Here is a 24281-nt window from a genome sequence, read left to right as displayed (position 1 = left end):
AGTGACGGCTAGCCTAGAGACTGCAGAGAGAAATATTTTTTTAAGTTTGACATCACAGTGTAGAAAAAAAGGGATTTTTACCCATGTTAGCCTATCAGTAAAGTAAGATGACCGAACCACATTACTTCTCAAGAGAGACTGGAAAAAAGCACCCAAACTGTGTATATCCACGCCAATAAGGCAGAATTTAGAACAAAGCAATGCGACATGCCAGAACACCATGCATGTGAGAGGAGTTAGTAATGGTGTTAGTGGTCGACATACCATCCTCGTTGGTTCGCACATGCACTGGGGGGCTCTCCGGTCCCGGCCCCACGTCTGTGTGAGCTCGCACCCACACCCGGTACTCCGTCCACTTCTCCAGGCCATCCAGGACATAGCTGGAGGCCTCTGGCGCTAGCCCTGTCACCTCATGTTTCTCGGCGTCCTCCCCGGTCACAGCCTGATAGGCGACGGTGTACTGGGCAATGGCTCCATGGCGGCTCCCAGCAGGGGGCGCCACCCAACTCACCTTGATACTGGTAGAGCTCAGGCTGACCGCCTGCACATCCTGAGGGGGTGCGGAGGGGGCTGAAAATACAATACAAGGAGGGGGGGATGGATCAAGCAGGGACGGAAATGAACCTCTGGACTGGGAGGAGAACTGGACAGGCCTTCTCTAAGTGGCTCCGAGATATTCAATACCTTCCTTCCCCCCCTACCCCTGGCATCACACAGAGAGCTGCTAACAAATCCTTAACCACAGCCAAACTCCTTCCACCAGCTGTCTACACTGCCACTACTGGGGCAGCAGTGTGAAACGGCAGTCAGGGTTTGGGGTCGAATCCCAGCTGAGACATTGCTGCTGTACCCTTGAACAAGGAACTTCACCCAAACATGGGTGAAAAAATAGGTTAAGGTACTTATACCTTTAGCCTAAACCACGTTTGAGTCCTCTTCTTAGCAAGACATTTCAAGAGGTGGCACCACTGAGGAAGTGCATTAGCACTCCCAGAAAGAAGTGACAAATATACATATTAAATATGTGCCTAACCCTGGAGAGCACAATACGCTGAAATGTAACAAAAAACAACTAAATACAGCAAAGCGATGCTTCTCACAGGTCCTCTCTTTCATCATCAGTACCAATTTGTTAGCAGCTCTGACAGTGGTGTTTCAGTTGCACGCTATTTGAATATCAAAGGCTCTCTGACTCCTTGCGATCGGAAGTAAACCCTCTTAGCGAATTCTCCACAGTCCAGAAGTAAAACAAAAACATAAGATGGAATAACAATGGCATAAACAAAACCGAGAACAAAAACAAAAACAAAACACAAGGCCATTTCCACATGCAGGAACGGAGGAGCCGGTGCAGCACAGCTCAGAATGAGGGGAATGGGGTGGAGTGAGGAGCAGGAGGGGATGTTTGTTCTCAAGCAAATGTTTCTTGCATGCCTGCTTGCGTTTTTAGTAACCAGAGCAGCGAGCATAGAGCCAAATACCAGCTTTTAAACTCTCGAGGCCCTCTGACCTTCTGATAGACACCCTTTTTTTTTTCCCCCCGACAAGCAAGGTATTGAAATTCGGCACCAATTAAAAATCGGTACAAGAGGCCGTACTTCGGGGTCATAGGCGGGGAAAAAAAAATGCTAAATGCTAAAAAAAAATCATAAATCTATAAAAATTATAAATATAAAAAGTAAACGGAGAAAGAAAAAGCCGAAGTAAACCACACACAGTTTACAGATCTGTTCTTGTTGTCAAACACCTGCAGATCAAACAAGAGGAGGTTTTTACTCGAGAAGATCTGCTTCTATGTGCACTCCTGGCAGAAAGCTACTCAGTTCAGTGACATGCTCGCAGATCTCTGGGGATTCTGACTCAGTCTGTCAGAAAGCACAGAGATAAGGAGACACAGAATCAGAGAGGCGCATTTCAGGCCGCTGTTCCTATGGGAACTGAACCCCGGGTGAGCAGGGGTCTGCAGCTGACAAGTGAAACAAACAGCTTAGAATAAACGTGGATTCTTGGGAAAGTGACTTAAATATTTCAAACTTCTTGGCTGTGTATCTGTGGAGAACAGGAAAATATCCGTCTTCGCCTTCTGAAGGTGAAATATTAAAAGTCTGCTGAAGTTGAATTAAAGGAGCTATTACTTTCTAAGTTCTCTGAAAACTTTGAATATGTTAAATGGCGCACTGCAAGAAACAAAGTGAATTTTGGACGTTTGTTCGTCCTTTTTTGGGCTATTCTGCAGTGCAGCGGAAACCAAGATGGTTTATAAAGGGGTGCCCTGGTGAGTTCCAAGAAAAGACACCCCAGAATAAAAAGAACCAGACCGTTTTGGCTTAGTCCTTTTGCTTTGGCTGCTGTAAGGGACAAAACATTACAAACGAGAACAGAAAATTAAAATAAAATCTGGATTGGTCACCGCAAACTGCCAATTTAGACAGTAGAGCTTAGATAACTTCAACAAACAGCTACATCTAAGGGCCGAGAGGAGAAAAGGGCTCCACTCTGACCATCTGTTCCACAGCTTGAATTCTGGCCTCAGCTCACACAGCACCTCTGAGGCTGTGTTCATATGGGCTGCTGCCCAGCTGGGATTAGAGGCATGGGCTTTGGGCACAAATCGATGGATATTTACAGAAAGCCTTTAGATCCCAACAGGTACATGAAAAAAGCTCTGGATGTAATAGTCCCAACGCTTCCATTCCATATCACCTGCTGCATATCGATGTCTTTTCTCAGCAAAAAAAATGCAGATAAGATTGATCAATATATGCCAGACATACCTTTCGTCCCTGTCAATGAACAGAGTAGGCCCTTGTTTGAAAAGCACAGAAATTAAAAAAATAAAAATCTAACGAACGCTTTGCAGCCTGTAAAGGAGAAAGAGGAGTTTAATGTCCTGTCGAAATCGAGAGACGTCCTGCTGTGTGTCCACCCTCAGGCGGGTTGGGAGGGAAGGTGACTTACTGGATTGTGCAGTGCGGGCCTCAATGGGCTGCGTGTACACACCCAGACCCATCTCTGAGCGGGCAGCAAGAGAGAACCTGTACAGCGTGTCTGGCTTCAGGCCCTCAACTGCGTAGGACCCAGTAGGATTGAAGGTAACGTGGATCTCCTGGAATACAGACACGAGGCGGGGATTAAGGCAACAGTACTACTATCACTCTCGCAATCTGACACGAAGATCTCAGGTGTGCAATATCTCATTATGGCCCAGACTGTCTAATTAAAGCGCTTCATCAGAATCTCCTGTGCAATACGTTTACTCTTGACCTGAAGGGGTCCAGGGGCATTTCTAATTGAGGATGCTGGTACATCGTTATTGAGAAGATAAGAAACATTATTTAGCCCAGCTCCAGCTCGTTTGGTAATTAGCAGGCAATTAATCAAAGGACTTTGTCCTGCCATTTCTTGAAGGAAGCTAGCTTTACCAGTAAACCTAACTCTAACTCTACCCACCAGTAAGGCTCCTGGTTTTTAGAAAAGTATCTTTCCACTCCCATGAAACAGCACTAAAACCCATATATGACTTCCCCAACGAGAGAAAGGCCACATTCTGAACTATGGGAATGCTGTAAGTAAACTTTTTTTTTTGTTTGTTTTGCATTGATTGAGTCAATGTCAGGAGAGCATGCAGGAATGCGAGATTACTTCTTGTATTACGCAAAAATGTTAATTCAGACTTAACTGCTCCAACCGCTAAGACTCTCTTTGAGAGCCTACATTCTCTCCTTGGCTCTCATTTGGGGATAATGAGACTAACTCACGCATATAAAACAAAACCAAAAATGCTACCTGATGTATTTAATCTCTGTCTGCTCATGTAACTGTTTGCAGGTGTATACACATTCAACAATTCTTCTAAGCCCCTCATTTGTCTTCAGCCACATAGAACCATCAATGTTTATAATGACATATTGATTAGTAATTAGAGAAAAGTCCCTGTTATGGGTCACACAATTACAGATAATGTCAGCAAAGGTTAAACTAGACCTAGGTGATCAATGCAAAGGACATTTACTTACACTCAAACACAAACCAAAAACACCATTTAACTGTTTGGCTAAGTGCCATTGTGTTCTGTAATCTCCTAAAAAGGCGCTACTGCTTATTGTTTTATCTCCAGCTATAAGAAACCTGTCTAACGCGTCCAGGTTCAGCAGGAGATTGGGGACCTTCTAACCTGTTTTATGCATCCAGTTGCTACAGCCTAAACCAAAGATTATGATATAAAAAAACACAGTTGGGATGTAGAACGTAAGCTTCCCTCACAAGGACACCAGCCTGCTGTCTACCTCCTGAGACTGCCTGCGCGATCAGGGATCTTGATTAGCCTCAGTGCGATAGCCCCAGTCCTAGATAGTGCACATGTCCTCTCAGTGTACGCCAGTGCTTCCTGGGGCTGGCGGGCTGGTTCTGTACCTTATTGGGAGAGCTTGCTTCCCAGTACTTCAGCTCATACTTGGTGATGGACTCCTGCACTGGCCACAACCACGTCAGCAAGATTCGCGTGTCCAGTTCCGCTTCGGCTTCGAAGCTGGAGGGCTGGGCTGGGACTACAAGCAAGAGGAAGAGAGATCGTCAAGGAGAAAGTAAGGTTTTGAGTAAGTGGTAGACGCCTTCTCTTTGCGCTTCAAAATATATCTAAGCATAACCCATTGGTAAACTCTGCCTTGTGGAAGCACTGAGAAGTTAAAATCTGCTGTAACAGGGGGTGGTAATGAATACTGGTACAAAAACCCAGTTTACGTTCATAAACTGATGCATTTTTTCAGTGTTTCTCAGACATTCCCCTCCTCTCCCCCATTTCCCAGCGTGTTCTGTTCAGCCAGATGCCCCCCAGCTAGGTGGGGAGATCTGCAGATCAGACCGGGCGAGCCACAGCGTAGCAGTTCTCCCAGGGGCTTCCCCAACGCTCCCCAAGTAAATCAAAAGCAACCGGCTGAAGGAAGCATCTTCAAGGAAGCGGGCTGCTGGAGTGCAGACTCACCGCCTTGCTGAGTCTTGACCTGGAGCACGTCGGAGGGGGGGCCGTCTCCCACGGACGTGAAGCCCAGCACCCGGATGCTGTAGGTGGTGTCGGGGGTGAGGTTGGGGATGGTGGTGAGGCGGCTGTGATCGGTGTTGTGCTTCTGCCAGGTGTTCAGAGGCGACTGCAGGCTGGTGGTGTAGTAGACCCTGTAGCCGCGGATCTGCCCATTCGGCTCCTCGGGGGGCTCCCACTGCACCACCATGGTGCTGGCACTCAGCATGCGGGCCTGGACGTGCAAGGGGGGCGAGGAGGGTGCCTGCTCCCCGGTGCGGGCGTCCACAATGTCACTCGGGGGGCCCCGCCCGATGTTGTTGACCGCCATCACCCGGAACTCGTACTCGGAGTAAGGGCTCAGGCCCCCGATGCTGTACCGAGTGGTTGCCACCCCGTCCACTTCCTGAAAGCCAGACTCGGAGGACTTGGCCTTGTACTGGATCACGTAGTAGGTGACGGGCTCGGAGTTCCCGGAGTCCCACGTCAGAGTGACGCTGGTAGCGGTGGTCTCGGTCACTATCAGGGATGTCGGGGGCTTTGGCAAGGCTGTGAAACAGCACAGAAGACACACGGAAAGAAAACATTAAGACTTCTTAAGTCTTGTTGACAGTTTTTCTTTTGGTTTCTTTGGAGACGCACTGGTTATTGTTCCTATATTCAAGGTGAAATAAAAAAGCGCTACAGGCTTTTTTTTATTTCATCTTGCTTCCACTTGTATAAAAAATACATTTCTACAAAGCTTCCACTTAAAATATTTTTACCTCTTGCCAGATGAAATTTGGTGCTTTCCAATACTCCAGAAAACACTATCAAGCAATAATTCTGGGAGACAGTGAGAGACAGGGAGAAAACAGGAATGCTTTGTAATTATTGATCAGCATCCTCCACCTCTCACCCAGCAAGACGTGACCCAGAAAAACAATGCCGAGCCTTCGTTCCTACCACATCTGGAATAAATCTGAGCTCAGAAGAAACAAATAGGAAGCAGAAATCTTGGGTGATAAACTTGCAAAGCCACACTTTGGACACTTTGGAAAAGCAACTGCGTTTCATTCTAAATTAAATGTATAAACACGACTGTGACAGCCACACAGCATTGCGGTGCCGTGATCAATATTTTAAAAGGGGAAATATCAGATGCACAAAACACGCTTTACAATGCTGTAACTACACATTGGTTACACTACACTAAATCTATATTCATGTACCGTTGAATCATACATGGGCTCTGTAAGGTGCTGCAATGTTTCTTTCATTTACAACCGTGCACAGTAAAATGGAAAATTCCTGCACTGCAAAAGAAAAAACTCCAAAAACAAATTACTGTGTATTGCTCCTGTGCTTTTTATATTTATTGCTCCAGCTGAGTCCAAATCGATCACTTCAAGAGATACAGTGCAGTCTGTAACAATTTCCATTGTATGGATTCAGCCGTGGAGATGCTGCCTCTGTACAGCGTAGCTTGAAAAGCATTCAAAATGCTTTTTTGCAACTTCAATAAACAGATAGCTTCAAAAGCCATGGAAATACATATGCAAAAACTAAACTAAAAGAGAATGCCACACAAAATAAGAAGGAAAGTTTCAGATTAATAACAGCTCATGAGGGGCCATCTGACTTCGGTATTTTAAAAATTCATATTTAAACAGTGCACGCTCCAGTCTACGTCTCTGGTAGCACTATTTACCATCATAATTCTTTGAAGCTAATACTTAACAGAAAACTCCACAATACAGGAGTAACTGCATTTGAAACAACAGCCCCTTGTTCTTTTTTCAGGGTTGCACAGGCAGGAATGGTGTCAGTGGGGTTTTGCAAGCATTTACAGATCCTTTAAAAAACAGAAATAGATTATCTACATTCCAGGCAAAAGTGATAGCTATGGATTGAAAGAAATTTGTAGTAGAAGGCCGATAAGAATTATTTTGATAACTGTGTTTAAACTCCAGCACCTACATCAACACTATTTCAGTATAGGGACAAAAAAAAAATCAGGCAAGTTCCACACTAAAATTGTAGTAAATAAACTTGGTCTTTAAAGAACAACACTGCATAAGCCATAACCTGCGCAGCTGCTGATCAAGATCTTCAGCTTCAGGTGACGAGCTCTTCAAAAAGCTTGGTAAGTTCTAACTGGTCACCATTAACTACAGCCCAGCAGGTAAGGCTCACTAGAGTACGCAGTACGCAGTACGCAGTACTTACACCACAACTGGCATGATTCATAATTGAGAGTGAAACGAACCCACCCGTTCTGGTGAAATAGAAATAGAAATAGGTCTTTAGGTGCAGGAAAAAAGAGTGGATTCTGATCAATGTTTTGGCAAGCACCAGTCTCATAACCTCTCATAACCAGAGACCCATAACAGTTACATGAAAGGGTTTTCAGTCTGTCAGAGAGGTAAGATTACCGCAATATGCAAATTCTAGACACCTAAGACAGCTGATTTGTAGCCTCCCCTACTGTGCCTCTCTTTCACACCACCAGCCCGGCCCAGGTCTTGCAGGCCTTACCTTTGACCGAGATCTGCGCCGTGGCCTCGATCATGCCCAGGGAGGAGATGGCCACGCAGGTGTAGTTGGCAGACTCGCGGATGTTGGTCAGCTCCAGCACGTTGCGGCCCACCGGCATCTCGTCCTCCTTGGTCAGCTCCACCACGCCGGCCATCCACTTCACATAGGGCATGGGGGCGCCCACCGCCACGCAGGTCAGGTTCACGCTGCCACCCGGCATCACCTCGTGGTTGGTAGGGGGGATGGAGAAACGGGGAGGGACGCGGCGGACTGCCGGGGAGAACAGAACAGCAGGTAGGAATGCGGAGAAAGCGCTCGAGACGCCGCATGAGCAAGGCCGGCTCTGGCTGTTCGGAAGCAGTGGGTACCGGAACGCTAAACTGGTGCTGCAGAGAATGCTGCTGGGAAGAAGACCTGTATTACACATGTACTTCTTCCCCCCCCCCCCAAAAAAAAACTTAAAAGGCAGCTTTACACTTGTTAAAATTCTCTAACTTTGCTGTCTAGAGACCGCTCGTAAAGTAAACGTGTATGTATGAATGACAGTGCGCGAGGATGGACAGCGCTCAAAAAGAGAACTGGAAGCTGCAGTTTTCTGGGGGGACCCGGGGATTAGAGCACATAACGTCATATTTACGCCTCTTGGCCTTCGGTGGTTATCGGTACTTGGAAAAAGTCGTATTCCGTAAAAGTTCAATTACGTTAACTAAAGACGGGGCCTGTGAGATGAAATTGAAAATGGCGAGTGTGGTCTTCAAAGGCCTTTTTTCGAGCTGCGGGGCCTCAGCAAGAAACAGCGCTGGCAGCACTGAGCTGTGGTGGTGCCCAACCCAGAGCTTCGGGAGGAGGAACGGTTAGTTAACAGCTGAACCCCCCCTCCCCCCGAAGCTGTCCTGTCAATCGGAGGCCATGGATAGTCACATCTGATACGCGGGGCCGCGTCTGGGCTCCCGTCCAGATGAGTGACGCTCTCCTTGCGGCTTCTTCCCCTTCGCACAGGTCTCGCAGCACAATAAACCCCGAGCGCCGTTATGCAAATCAATCCGTATTAAAAGGAGTTCCCATGGAGACACGCACTGCCTGTTGCTGTGGCTGAAGAACGGCAAGTGCAACTAATGACGCAAGCCGGGGAAAAGCATGATGAAGAGCAGCTCGTGAAGAAATGCACTGGAATATGTGGTCATTTCTGCTTCTTAAGATCATGTCTTGAAGGAGACAGATATATACTTTTCAGTGACAAAGTGACTGAAGGCTTCCATTCTAACTAGAATTATAATAAGAACTTAAGTTAATATTCATATATTGTGACACCTTTGGGTGCTGGTCACCGCAGCTGTGCCTTACTGGCTTGTGCTGTAATGTATGGAAGAGTTTGTGCTCTACTGTTAGTACAAAACAAAGGCTCTAATGTTACATCATTTACAAAAACTTCCAACAATGTTAATCCAGCGAAAGCTCCTGTGACTCCTTGTTTTGGAGGACCAACTACACTTTGAAAGCATTCCTAACTAACCTGAGCGTGGCTATCCCACCCTACCCACTACCAAACTAACCCCAGGGAAGGAAAAAAAAACTGTTTCTGATTCACTTCAAGTCAATTTAATATTCTCATCCAATAGGCTTCTTTACTTTATATTTTTCAGACCGTCAAAACCCCCAGGTTTTCAGTTTCCTTTCAGTTTCCAGCTGCAGGGGTTGCATTCTTAAAACCCCCACGGTCAGTAAATACTTGAGTATATGGGAAACAGGGGGTTAGGTTCCCACAGTCTGTGTTTCATTCGCATATGGCTAATGTCATTTGCAGATTCCTCTCTGTATAAATGACAAATACAATAAAGTTAACTATAATTCAACACATGAGAGTAATATAACCTTGTAATTTTTTACAGTGAAAATGATGTACAGCAGCAAAAGAGCTGAATGTAGTTAAAAAGGCACTGAAATCATGTGAGCACGCTAATCCCCAAACTATGCATCTGAACACCAAGCTGCGTGGAGAGACGCTGGTGCAAGAAGGAGATATGTGAGGGGGGCAAAACGATGACATGGAGTCAGGAAATGGTGGGAGAACAGGTGCTCTTTTTCAGGGTTTCAGCCAGCAGAAGCACATTTGAGAAAGGGAATTTGGGAAGCCTTATATTCAATAAATAAACCACGCAGAAGCAAGTTCCATTGTTAGGGAGAAAAGTCTTTATATGCTGAGCACAGGCTTTCAATGACAGGGCCTCTGCTCAATGAACTAGGGAAATCTACAATTGGCCTTGATTATCCAATGGGCCATTTGGGAAGTGTAGTTCCCATCCCTTCTGATAAGCTCCTTTTACTTTAAACACAAAATGGGTCAAGTTACAGGAGTTCAAGTCTATGCCATGTTTTTAGCCCATAACTTACATCTTCTATAACTTTCCTCCATACTCTGTCACAAAATTACATATTGTATATGCAAGAATACACTTTATAATTCATATAATAGTTCCATAGCAAAATTTAACATTTAAAAAAAATGTTTTTATTTACTATTTGCAGGGTTTCTCATTTGAGTACTTAGAAAGAGATCTTAGCTGAATTAATACATTAATACATTAATTAGTTCATGGCACTATACTGGAGATAATGTCCGTATGACAGTGACAGTGAGCATTGTTTCCAACAGAAGGTGTACAGTGGTTATTCCTTTGAAAAGCCTGAATGCTTTACTGGCAATCCCAGGAGGTGTGAATTAGGTCTGTTCGGTTGCAAACATCACTATGGGAACTGAGAACTAGTCATTTGGTTAAAAACAGCCAGAGCCAAAGCCTTTTCATTAGTCTCTTATTTTGTCTTGCGACACAAACGCAGTCTGCAGAGCTTGTATTCAAGGATTTTAAATGAAGTGCTCAATACACAACTGTGTTCCCAGCTATATACCACCTTTCTTGATCGTGGCCTGTTGCTCACAAGTGGTAGGGTAAAACTATCTAATGCCACCTACCAGGGAACTCATGAGGAAATCATGGGGGACAAAATCTGATTGCTTTCTGTGGATAAAACAAGATCCATGTAAAAGGATCCACATACTCTACAAAACTCTGAATAATTTGAAATTTTGTTGAAAGCTATGCAGATTACGGTATGTGTTTCAGCAAAAGAGCTATCAAAATTATTAGTATTGCGCTGCATTTAACAACAGAAGACTAAAATTACTTTACCACAACCCAGGAAGTGGTGAAGAATTAGCAACATGCTGTACTCTTATTCATTTTTTTTTTTGTTGTGTGTTCTGGCTAGCCAGCAGTTAAAGTGATTACAGCTCAGAAGGAACAGCTTGGAACTATGAGTTTCGAAAAAGGACAGGATTAAGTCACCTCTTACAATGGCAGAGATCACATTGATTTATGTGACCTGAATGATACTGGATATGTATGTCCCCACCGTTAAAGAAAAATGTGGTTGATACCTCCTGTCCGCAAAGGGCTGTAGGACTTGCTGTGAATAAAACATTACGCAAGAAACACGAAGACAACATGAGGCATTTGTCTTTAACAACTGGCAGCAGAAAAACAAAAAGGAGCACACCTTCATTACTTAAATATTGGAATTCCAGGCTGTAAAATGCTCCTTATATGCATTTGAGAATTTCTCAGATCTGACAGGTTTCTGTTTTTTAGAAGGGAAGTTCATTTTTGCATTTCTGGACATATGCTGTTTGGCAGCAGAAGAAACAGCCATCTTGAATCTGTTAGTTCTTAAGGGAATTATTAATTATTTTTTTTTGGTTTCAGCTTCACTGGGAGGTTACGTTATTCCTCCAATTTCTCCAAACAGTGGCACATGACCACTGTGTATTTATGCGGTACATCTGCAACAGTACACGTGTGATTAAGTGGATTTTGAGCCAAGCCAATTAAATTCTGGGAATCTTCTTTTTCTTAACTACTCTCAAGCTGACGGCTGTAAGGGGCGTTAAAGTGGGGCTTTGGTGATGGTGAAATGAAATTTGTATCACCAAGAAAGCCTGCAGGATTAACACTGTTGGGCTAGTTTTAAAATAAAACAGTAAAGCTGCAGATAAAGAGAATGGACATGGAAATGGTCACAACATGATGGCTTTGTAGTTTAATGTGCACAGGTTTGCTGGACTGCAATCAGCAAAAATCATGTACAATACCTAATCCACCACGAAGAGGTGAATTTAATTTAATTTATATGCAAAACCTCACAGGAAACAACTGTGGAACACAGAAATCTGCACGTGCGAATGAAGCTGTCTAGTTTATAAAGCAAACGTCGTGCACATGGTTTCATTCACTAAGCATGCCGCAAGCTGGGAGGGGTCAGACAAAAAGAAGGGATGCATGCTAGGAAAATGGTCCAGGGTGTAGCCGAGTGCAGGACAGGAATGCAATCTGACACACGCACACATTCAAGCACGCATGCAGTTGTCCAGGATACAAAGCAAACTCTGGCATCAAACGCGCTGAACTAGGCAATGGAAACATGGTCCTCACTATGCACAGCACCAAACCACGATCCTGCACCTCCCTGCTAGAAATATCAGTCACACACCTGGCTGATCACCACACATATGACACAGACCTGACTGAGCTCAGTCCATTCAATTAAATGAGAAAATTCAAGCTTTAGCCATTTCCTAGCTCTTATGTGACAAGGAACATACAAGTCACGTACAGTAGCACAAGAAGATCCAGTATTCCACCCTGTGCCTGAAGAGCTCAAAACCGTTACCAAGGGACAACAACAAACACTGCTAAGCTACCTGCATATTCCTTGAAATATCTTTTATAGGGAACATAAAGGCATAAAAGGGAAATTCACAGATCTGACTATTCTTGGCTTTGCGGTTTGGCATGCAGAAGACTGAGGAAATCCCCTACTGCAGCCACGCGCCAGAACCGCTACGTTGGGGATTCTCTGCCAGCACACGTGGTTCAAAAAGCCACCTGTGTCCGAGGCACTATCCTCACTTTGAATACCACCTTTTCACGCAAGGTTCTGGAAATTACAGAGCACACTACATTGAGACCATGGTGAGAAAGGGGGCACTATTGCCCAGTAAACAAAGTCCCTTCGAGTCTGCGCTTCTCTCCGTCCTCGTCTGGACATCTCACCACAAGCTGCTCTTGTGCTCTTGTGGGAAGAAGTGGCTGGGATGCATGAAAAGTGATTTTAAGCAGCTCATGGAAATAAATGGGAACACATCTCACATTAAGCCTCACATTGAACCGCTGGTTAAGAAACAAGATGAGGGATCAGACATAAAAATGTATATGTGAAATACATGTATATCTGAATAGTTCATCATGCATTAAAACTAGTCCACAGGATGAGGAAACAGGTTTACCTTAATGTCCCCTGAGCTCTATATGACCATCATTCTGTGAGCTTCTCTAGCTAGAAACCCTTTTCACTGCAGAGCTTGGTCAAATCTCAAATGCACACTTGCCTGAACTGCACTACGCCCACTCTCTTGGCAGGGGCATTTTTCAGGCCCATATTTCATCTTTCAGCACCATCCTGACACACAGACCTCCCCCTCCCCTACCCCCACATGCAATGGAAGCAGGTCGTGAATTGAGAATCGGGGGCTGTACTTATCGAAAGATAACAGCAGCTAATAAATATCTCACAACATTAAAAACCACAATGGGACTGCCCACTGTGCAGCAAAGGAGCAAAGGCAGCTTAAGCACGAGAAATGGGACAGGCCAGGGTGTCACTGCACTCATCCCACCCCTCACTTTAATACTGGCCCATGCTAATTCCAGCATTGTACCTTCAATGCCAAAGAAACAAAACATCTAAGTACTGATGTTCTGCAATTATTCCACTGCTCTCACTCGGCCAACATTTTCCAGCCAAGACCTTCAATACTGAATTGGCGTTTTCATTATGGAGCTGAATCTTGGAACTGAAAAGCAGAGGGACAGCTGGAGACACAAGGGAGTAGCAGAAATGGATGGGGGACTATATTATTACTCCAGAGAGGTTGAAGACATATCAGTATTCTTTCAGTGACATGCTAATAGTAACACCAGTGATCTTAGGATGAGGAAGCTTTATAATTTACATTTACTCACAGTAATTTCTCTGATGAAAATAACACAACATTAGGAATAAAAGCAGTAGGATAGATCTACATTTCTAAGATAAAATAAATCTTTAATAAATGACCTGCAATACAAACAAGTAATGATTATGTGCATGAGAGAGTGGTGAGCTTTTTCAAGTCAAGGGGAAGAGCCTAGGATGTAATTATTAGCAGCAAACAAATTGTTAGGAGAACAAACCCCCAGTTTGACTATTTCAAAGCTAATTTCTGGTTTGGCTGAAATTATGGTTGATGCAGCTTTAAATAAAGAGAAGGAAAAAAAAACATTTTGCTATTCTCCCCTGCTGTGAAGCATTTTTAGAGCTCAGTCCCTTTTAAGCTTAACAAGACTACTAAATGTAGGCTGAAAAGAACAAAACTATCACTAATGGGTTGAGTGGATCCTTCAAAAAATAAAAACCATTTTACCCCCTAAAAAAAGATCTTGTATGTTTATTTAATGCTCCCAGAGACTGGTTTGGTTTTAAAAATAAGGAGATTAAATCAAATGCTCATTTCCAAAATAGTGAACCTTTGAACTAGAAGGGTGCCGCACCAAGATTGCATACTGTTAAAACAAAGACATTTTCTTACTTTTGCCTTAAAAAAAAAAAGAAAAAAAGAGTGACTTCCAGAATCTGAAAGAAATGGAATAAGACAAACCCTAACTATCAACCACTCCATACCACATCATTTTTTTTTGCAGGGTTGCCAGACACAATACACTACAAAATAATGAAAACACCTCTGTGATCGTTCACAACCCTACCCTCTATAAAGACGAAGAAAAACAATCCTTTCATGTAATCTCCACGGTCAGGACTCTTTAGTCTTCCGGTACTGAACGAGGCTGTCTTAAGTACGTAGAATTCGTTTCAAACTGAGAAACGGAGAAGCGAGGAAGGCAGTGCAGGCCACTTGAGCTCTGCATTAGCTGTGACTTAAAAGCACAAAGCCAGAGGAGTAATAGAAATCTAAAACTGTTAATATGGCAAATCCGAAATACTTTTGAAGTAAAAAAAACAAAAACAAAAAAAAAACTGTTGCAAGTAATGCAGAGCCAGTGCGGCTGGTCTAAACAGAAGGAACAAGATCTGCATTTTGAAGGGAAGAAGAAACATCAGGGGGAAAGAAAATGTGGAATAAAGGGAGTCTACGTGGACAGCGGGAGACCCATGCAAGCATTCTGGGAGGCATCACAGACGGAGAGGGTACAGCATAGCACAGGAAGAGGTGCACTGTGGGAGGTTGGGGCGGAGGCGGTGCTCCGAGAGAGAGCCGGCCACAGGCCCTCAGCGCCCCGAAAGGCACCGGCTCCCCTCTGCCTGCTGCAGTCCGCACAGGGCCTGGCGTAACGGCGGTAACAAGTGAAAAGGACCAACCTTCGCGCTGATCTGAGAGGTGAGAGTTTGGTTTGGTTTTTTGATGGCGGGGTGCGATGGTGATGAAAAGAGGGAAATAAAAAAAAACAAAACAAAAAAAGAAAAAGACAAGGAGAAACACAGAGAGAGTAAAAACAGGCCAATTTTCGGCTTATCCACACTCAAGAGAGAGCGAAGAACGTGATGGAGACAAGAACACAGGAGAACACGTCACGCACAGAGGACAGAACATCCATCACAAGCCCATAGGCTCACTCAGACAAACGACTCACACACCCAGCAGCCAACACTGAATAAAGATGGAATCTGGGAGACAGTGCAATGACACGCAGACTTCACAATGAACATAACACCAACCACAGGCAACCCAGACACTCATATTGTCCAATTACATCCTGTCCACTGGCTTCTTTGAAGCAAAGCTGCAGAACAGTCTGGATTTGAATACAGAAAACAGTGGACTTGATTAGTCATGCGTTCATTCAAGGCAAGAAACTGAGTTTCCACCCACACTAGGCATACATTTCAGCTGCACTCTCTCTTCAAAGAGAGAAAGGCACCCAGCTAAATGCATTTTCTCACAAAGACATAGGTTTGTGCCTTTAAGGTAAAAAAACACACACAAACACATGAAAGCAAAAATATTCTGAAGACACAGCAGCAGCAGTCAGGCTGCCAGATAAGGTACAAATCTTTAAAATTGTGTGTGAAATTCAAATGCAAACTCCAAGGTTAGAAAACTGCGAATAAGATGGATTGTTTTTTCAATAATCAGATATACTCATACTGCATAATGTGTACACCCAGAACACATGTACACACTCAGTGACTGGTATTTACACTCACGTAAAATAGTTAACACAGACAAGTTAAAAGGACAGGTGGATACACAAGCAGGCAATGCACTTTAACACATCATAATCACTGTCACACATCCAGACTTGACAGGAAACCACAAACATGTGCAGACAACGGAGAACGTCCCTTCTTCACAGGATAAGCACAGACGCGTGCGCTCACATATACAGTTCTGCGTATAGGAGCCTGCACTTTCCATGGCGAAGGAGCTCCTCTGTCAAAGAGCGTCGCACAGAATGAACACTGAGTATAATGAAACGATTTTAAGAAGAGAAAGAAGTGCTGAGAGTGGGCAAAAAGAAAGAGAATAACAAGAAATGAGACCAGTGAAGCGTCACAGAACCCCCCCCCCCCCCCCCAAGAACATTGGCCACACACGAAGATCGAAGAGGTGGGAGAGCCTTCTGGGTCTACACCACGCAAAACCCACAAATCTCTTGTGTGACACGCACCTGGAGAAAGGGAGAGGTTAAACTAGCTCACGCGAAAGACCGCATGTTCCTAGACAACAAGGTGTTAAGGAAACAGGACAGATGATCCAGTCTTCTTCCAAGGCTGCAGGAGGTAAAGATATTAATCAGGGTCCACTGCACAGAACAGAGTTCTATTGTTTCTATTGGGTCTAGTAAGCTGCACATGGACTGGTTTAAACCCCCTTTATTCTCATATATTGCACAACCAAAACCGATAACTCAGTACAATAAGCACCTTTCTTAGCTTTTCTCAGCATTGCAATGACAGTACACTGATTTACAGCCACTCAAACTGAGACAAAATGCAAGGCACTCCGACGCCTGAGCTGGCCATGATCTCTAGACAAAGGCCTCTCTGCGCTGGAGTGCGTTCTCAAGGGCGGCCGCGGGAAATATCGGTGGAGCTCTCAAAGGCAACTGTTCACTAGGTCTCGGTGAAGGAATAAAAGCACTTTAATTTTTATTCTCCAGAATAACTCAGAATTGTCAGGGAAATATTTTTAAACAAAGTGCTAGCTCTGACGAGAAAAACGAATAAAAAGAAACTGTCTCTGAAGACACGTGAAAGAAAGTTGGAAGCAAATGACATACTGCAGGCAGGTTCACTTACAGCTGGAAAATGAACGGTGGTGGATTAGTCAACTTTCACAAAAGTTACATAAAGCACAAAGCCTGATTTACCTGAATCCCTGATGCTCAGGCCTGAAACCTCTCTTGTTTTAAAAGACAAGGACGGAGCCGTGCAAGGAAAGAACTGCCACTGCTGAACTTTTAATTCGGCATACTTGTAAGCATACACGACTGACAGAATTTCTCTACACTACAACAGCAAACCACATCAGGGATCTCACCAACAATCCCATATAGTCTACCCCTGAGACCCCAGAAACACGACTGCAGGAAAATAGGACAATAAGTAAATAACGGGCAAAACAGGAAAGTATTTACTAAACATGATAAAAAAATAACATCCAGATAAAGAAATGACGTATTGTCCTACCACAGGTGAAAAAATTAAACCAAAGCAAAGAAAGAGGTAATGTGTCCTTGGTGGAGTGAAGATCAAGTTTTGTACTGGAAGCATTTCCAAGCAAGTCCCTACCCACTGACTTCAACAAAGTGAGCTGACGGCATGCAAACTAGGGGGAAAAGAATGATCCTTTCCAAGCTGAATAGGTCTTAAACAGCCAAGGTTATTGGCTGCACCTCAGCAATGAAGAAAAAGAAATGGCGACCAGTCATCAATGTTGATGCATGTACCCCACTGTCACACACTCATCTTGGGGATACTTGTATTATATCTATTGAGTTTGGCCCAGCAGGTTCTGAGCCAGAGCAGTTTTGGTGAGAAGGCTGCGTTCCTCGAGACCCGTTTATGGACCCGTTGTGAGTGTGAACATGGGCACAGCAACCTTTATGGTGCCAACTTTGTTAATCAAGCCTGCCGAGCTTCAGTTCGATCAGTGCTGCAGCTCAACAGAAGAAAGTGCAAAAGACTGCTCCAGGCTTCCGTTCGTCCTTGGGCTTTAAAGCGAAACGCGCTTCGAAAATGAACTGCAAATATTTGGGAAACAAAAATTTGCTTTTGCTAGTTGTAAGACGTGTCTCTGCAATGTTAGCGGGATGATGAAATATCACAGTAAACCCATATTCCCCCATCTGGGGAATAACTAAGTGTTGCTTTGACAGTAGATGGGCAGGACTGAGTGAGGTGGGTTACTGCTCTGAGGGGGAAAGCTGTCTTGTTAAAACAGCTCCCAAACAGTACTACAATGATCATTTCAGGGAAACCCCAGGACTGAATAGGAAAAAAACTGAGAAGCACTGTTAGGTTGATTATCAAACTGAGAAGTCCAGGAATGGACCCTATGTGGGTTCCAAGGTCAGGGTCAAGAGGTGAGCGAATGTCCAAAGTCAGAAGAATTTTAGTATCAAGCCCCAGAGACACAATCCAAAATCCAAAAGCCAGGCAAGAATCCGAGTCCAGGAAGAATTCAGCAAAGGCCAGAACAAGAACCAGTTGAAAACAATACTAAACACAGCTTGCACAAAGAGCAGGGTTTAAATAGGTCTGGGGAGGGACACTGGGCAGGCAGGGATTGGCTACTACCGTCTGCTTGATCTGCGCCTCTGCTGCACAGATGAAGTAGGCACTACAGTTTGGGGTGCCCTCTGGCGGTGGGACGCTGGAACAGTAACAAGTACTGCCTCAGCAATAATAAATTTTCCTCAGTCTGGATTTAAGAGTTTACTAACAGCTATCCATTATCTTTGTATGAGATGCACAAAGATCCAGTAAAATTGACTCTCAATTAACGTTTTGCACGGGATAAAGGCCGAACCAGATTTTTGCATTCATGTTTCACTACCATGAAATACACTCAGAGGAGAGTGAAAACATTTGTACAAGAGATCAGTAGCAGGGTTCTTTCCCATACATGCAGCCTCCTGGGTTTTAAAGATTGAAAACAATACCTATGAAATAGAAAAGAAAGTCGTGCTGAACCTCAGGTATCACTTAGGATTTAACTGGAGCAAGACAATCTCCCCAGTGCCCTTGGAGGCAGTAAGATGTGCTCTCGAAACACTGCAATCCAAACATGCAGAGAGTACTTCAAGTGGCAAAACCAAGCAGTTGGCCCCAAGTTTGCCATCTGTCATGCAAACCGGTCCTATCGCTATGGCGCTGGAGCTGTGAACGTCCCATCGCACACCACCTTTGACAAATGTTTTTTTGCATTCTTTCAGGAACAAAATTCTGCTGAGAGAGAAAAAAAGACGATCTTTTCTCCCTTCAGGGCTAGCAGGCACAGAGACGAATTCCTGGGGTATTCTCTTGTAACTGATGGTCACACATTCATTACGCCTTTAAGTCACAGACTTCAACACCTCAGGCAAGACTGCTGAAAAAAAATGTGACAAATTCTCTTCTATTTCTACACTGCACTCCTCATTAAAAGAAACTGTAAAGTGAACAAAACCCATTTTATACTGAAAGGGATGCTAGGGAAGGCTTTTTTTTTCCCAGGACACATCTTTTTCTCTTTCTGAATTAAAAAAACGATCAAAACACCATGCTAACCTCTTAAGGGGAATACTGAGTCTCGCTGTGAGATGCATATGAATAAGCCAGAGACATTTATCCTTACATTTTACACCTGGAACCTAGGATTCAGATAATGGGTATTATCATTAACTATGAGCTTATCACAAAATTATTCATAACCACAAATTTTCCTAGGTGCTTTAATAGCTATTTCTCCCTTAATGTTGTTGTAGGGTAAAAGCAGAACATCTTCATTTCATTGCTCAGTTATCAACAATTTCAAGTCGCTCAGAAGCTGACAATTCTACACCACCTGCCTTCAACGTTCAATTTATGTTCTTAAAAGTATAAAAGTATCCAAAAACAAATCTGATATTCTCATACAGAAACAATGACAAGGGGAAACTAAGGATGTGATGCTGGAAATTCGGGGAAGTTTTTTATTTAATGAAGTACTAAATGGATATAAATTAAGTGTGATTAATGCACTGTGTTCATCAATTATTTCTGTGTATGGTTGTTTTCTAAGTGCTCCATTTTGAAGAACCAACCTCTTCTTGGTTTTGTGTGTTTACTGTGCAGCTGCCCTAGTGCTTGGTTAATCTCTTCAATCATTGACTATCGCGCTCAAGGTAGAGACGATTATCTTCCATGACTGCGCCCGGGACTGATACAAGATCCAGGTGCTCTCTGGCAGGTTGAGCGGGTGTTGTTCTGGGAGAGATCAGGTCATGTACTCTGCAGTATAGTCATGTTGAGCTCTCTTCAACATTCTCCCTTTGCTTCTTTGTTCTGACATTTCGAAAGTCGGTCAAGGGTCACAACTGCCCAGGAGTTTAAATCGATTTAGCATTTCTCCCCGTTTGCTTTTACTATTATCTTTTAAACGTATTGCTTTGCCACTTCTGATGCTGTGACATGAATTCTAGGCCTCCTAGCACCTAACGCCTTAAATGACTGTAAGGAAGGATTACTTCTGTTTAAAAACTGGGCAGCCTAGCAGCATTATAATATAAAATATGGGACAGGTAAGGCATTAAATTTGGGACATCAACATGGGTAACATAAACCACATACTCAAAAGACCCCTTGTGAAGTCATCCGGTGATCCACTTGCTTCATCAACAACCCATCGTTCTTAAAGTTTGAATCTCAAAAATTTTACCAGCAATTTTCATGCCTGCCACAGGGTCCTAAACCATTTTCAGAGTCGCGTACTGCCCCCAGCTTAAACATCATTTGGCCAGTTGTAAGTACAATTCTAGTACTAACAAGTACAATTAAAAGTACGCTGTCATATTAACTCCAGACTTAACTAGTATCATTCGAGTAAGCACACCGCTATTATCCAATGCTGTTAATGTTGTTCCTGCTTTAGATCCCGGCCTCTCGCACTGGCAGAAAAGGACTTGGCTGGTTGTTCTCGCCGAGTTTAAACACACATTCCTTCCCCTGGATTCACGGGATCTCCTGTCCTGTCTTCATACCATCTCCATGGACTTTGGGGTGGTGCAGCACTTTGTCAAGGCCTAATTATACACGTTGCCTCCATCATAGCTGTCCATATACATTTTTGGGAGAGGAAACTTGCAGGGGGTATACTCTGTTGTAGGGGTTTGCAGTTTTAGGGCAAATGATGTTGCTGTGTTCTGCTGTTTTTGTTACCATTTTATTCGTTTTTTTTTATTTAAAATAAATTAACCGAGGTGCAAAAACACTAACTTTGTAAAAGCACCTCCATCTGACGGACAGCGGAGACCGGTTGCTTCTCGTCCAGTCCGTGTTGGGATGCTGTGCGAAACGGACACTGTGCTGTGTCAATTTATTGGGGATCTGACAGTCGAAGCTTGGCAGCAGGCACGTCTCCACTGCAGAGCTGTCTCTGTATGCTGACTTTTACTTAGCCAATACCAGGAGCAACACAAAAACCTCTCCTATAGCTGGTGGCACTCTCCAGAGTTCAGAGTTATTTTTTTACCTTGAACTAAAACTGCGAGCATCATCAGATCTGCTACTGTGCTCTTATCACATGAAGAGTTGCTCAAATGAATATCAAGCCCTGATTTGAATAAATGCTTCTGGTTACTCCACAAACCAGAAAAAATAATCTGTTTTCGAAGGGGAACAATACAGATTATACGGGAAGCATGTTTATACATGCGTTTAATAACATTCATTCATTACATTCAGAGATACAGGACTATGAAAAAAACAAATGGAATTTATTTCAGAGATTCAGTGACTTAATTTCAGATTTTTTCATGAATATTGTTTATACTTTAGAAACACAATGTTTGGATTTACTGTGACTGCGCTTCCAAGCAAAACATCTCTCTGTGATGCGTCTACATTTTCTAGATAAAATCTGGGCAAATAAGAAGAGAAAATACTGGTCATTGACCTGCAAGTGTAGCTATAGAGGTGCCATGTTGAGTCTCCTTCAGGAAATAACTTGTCTTGCAAATTGCATACAAATAGATACAAATCTAAAGAGCCATAATATTAAACTTTCCAAATTTCTGAACAATGCTGAAATGAACAACGGCTCTTCTGAAGCCAGCTTACAGAGGAACAAAAGCAGATAAGTTCTGTCAATAAATGCAGCTTTAACTGCTTGAATTTATTTGAATTTCAACTTCTATTTTTCATTCATTGAACATACAACAGCATGGGAGATAATGCTGCAGATAATGTCATAAAGTTAAGAAAAGTTTCTTAGAAGAACGCTCTCTTGCAGGAAATCAATCAGTGATGTTGATCGAACACTACACACTAATTACCTCTCTGGCAAAGAAGGTGTGTGACTTGGCTCCGTTTACTGATTGCTGTGCTCCTTGCTACAGTAAACTTGAAAAGAGACAGGCCTGCTTATAACAAATACCCGATCCTAATTGTTTTTCAAAATCTATGATACAAAAGGTGGATAACAGCTCGTAACAAAAGGCATACAAGTACAGAGCCCTCAGTGGCATACACTGTGGACAGTAGCATACTGTATGTATATGAAGGGACTTCTTAAAGAGGCAGAGGTTACTTAATATTTTTATAATCCGTGCAGTTAAAATTAAACCAACAAGAAACTCTGTTGGTCTTTGGGGTGACTGGAAAAGGGTAACCGCTGAGGTTTCTATCCCCCTTCTCAATTATTAACATAAATAATTATGCCTCCATTGTGCACTAGATAGAAAGACACAGCAAGAAGTGACAACTGGGTTTCTTCTACTTGCCACTCAAGACTGGAATTATTCTGTTTCTTCTGATGCCTGACCCCCTACTGTGTTTACATGGAGGTCACTGGGAAAAGCGAGGCTGTAGACAGAACAGCACGGAGATGGTATTTCATTTAAGTGCTTTTCAAAATGGTGACTAGCATGCGTGTTACAGTTGCCTTTGAGAACAGAGAGCTGGGAACGTTCTAAAATCACCTTTCTAGTGACTGGTAAGTGAATTATCAAATTTTGCACTCGCTGTGACAATTTCCCTTTTCTTTCATGATTGGTATCTCCTTTCCTTCCTGCAAGACATCCCTTGCAACTGCTCTTATTAACTTCACCCCCCAGACAGTGTCTGTTCCCACATCGCGACTGGGAAAGGCCACTGCCAAGCATCGGGTACCATTCAAGTCAGAGAGCATGAAAGGAAAATTCTGTACATCTGCAAAACTCAAGAGCTTTGAAACCCCATATTAATTTCTCATATGTTAAGATTCAAAACTGTGTCTTCCAACAACAAAAGAAAAAAAGGCTGGTATAGAGCAAAAAGCTACAGCTCCTTGTCCGTGCGGTGCAGAGATGTACACAACAATTGAAGAATTACAATGCAAGGCAACCTAAGCATGACAAAAACCATTAGATAAATGTGCTGTTTTTTTTTTCAGTTTTGATAGACACTTGCTGCTGAAATGACGAACCACCACACAGCACGGTGTGACGAGTGACCAGTTTGCAAAACTCCCATTGAAAGGAGAAAGAAAAAAAAGGGGGTTAGTGCTCCTCACCCACGTGTGTAAAACCCTTGGTGCCACTGATCACGCGTGCACATAGATGATTCTACGTAAAATCACTTGCGGGTGAAAGAGGACCCCGTAAGGGGGGAAGTGACGCGTCTGTGGGAGACGCCAGTACAACCCGACCCGCCTCCGGGCGGCGCTCGGAGGTGGCGCGGCTCTTACCTCGCACGTAGAGGTTGGCGGGGGCGGAGTAGCGGGTACCCGCGCTGTTGGTGGCCACGCACTCGTACTTCCCTTGGTCAGACTCCTCGCTGTTCTCGATCTGCAGGGCTCCTGCGCACAGCGGAAAAGCGGAGGGGGAGAGAGCGTTACAGCCCCGCAAGGGGAGTACCGACACAGAGCAGCACACGGAGCGAGCGAGCGAGCGAGCGAGCGGAGGGGGTGAAGCTGCCCCTTCCCCCCGAGCTCGTGAGGTCAGAGAAGCAGCACTGTGGCTGTAGGCAGGTGCTGTTCCTCAGCTCTGCAAGGGAAGTCCACTACAAGCCGAAAAAATTAAACAACAAAGGGAACACTTTGAGGGTACCCCCTAAGGGTACAGTAGGATGTGTTAATAACCCTAAAGAATGTGTTTGTTTTGCGAGGTTTCAAAGTGCCAAGCCCCCCAATCAATGATGCAGCAAACAGTTCACTACTCCACTGGAACAAAAAAAAAAGTGTTTACTCTTGGAAACAACACCTCTGCATAGCGTTAGAAAGCGAGCAGTAAGAACTTGCAGAACAGCTGATGAAGCAGGCTGCATATACTAACAGACCAGGATTATTTTATTAGATTGCACAACCGCAGAAAGAAGCGTCGGAGTACTAAATCATGTCTGTGCCTAACAGCCCTTAAATCAACAGAACATTTAAAAAATCCCACATAAGGGACACGTGCAAGACAGGGAAATGAATTCA

General features: G+C 43.9%; 1 protein-coding gene across 3 annotated transcripts in view; it reads right to left on the bottom strand.

Moving 5' to 3' along the window:
• LOC148823307 (receptor-type tyrosine-protein phosphatase F) overlaps positions 1 to 24281 on the bottom strand; it is a 172716-nt gene that overhangs the window by 61832 nt on the left and 86603 nt on the right. For 2 of the 3 annotated variants that reach the window (XM_088927020.1, XM_088927021.1), the window contains exons 6-11: positions 23550 to 23660; positions 7532 to 7801; positions 4982 to 5563; positions 4414 to 4547; positions 2959 to 3106; positions 265 to 570 (exon numbers count right to left, since the gene is read on the bottom strand). In XM_088927020.1, the coding sequence (XP_088783146.1) occupies positions 265 to 570; positions 2959 to 3106; positions 4414 to 4547; positions 4982 to 5563; positions 7532 to 7801; positions 23550 to 23660 (1551 nt within the window). The remainder of the gene's footprint in view (positions 1 to 264; positions 571 to 2958; positions 3107 to 4413; positions 4548 to 4981; positions 5564 to 7531; positions 7802 to 23549; positions 23661 to 24281) is intronic. The other variant, XM_088927022.1, reaches the window with a different exon arrangement.

The sequence above is a fragment of the Atractosteus spatula genome, chromosome 11 (genome assembly GCF_055471065.1).
Source record: "Atractosteus spatula isolate fAtrSpa1 chromosome 11, fAtrSpa1.hap1, whole genome shotgun sequence".
NCBI lineage: Eukaryota > Metazoa > Chordata > Actinopteri > Semionotiformes > Lepisosteidae > Atractosteus > Atractosteus spatula.
This window is presented reverse-complemented; position numbering and strand designations above follow the sequence as displayed.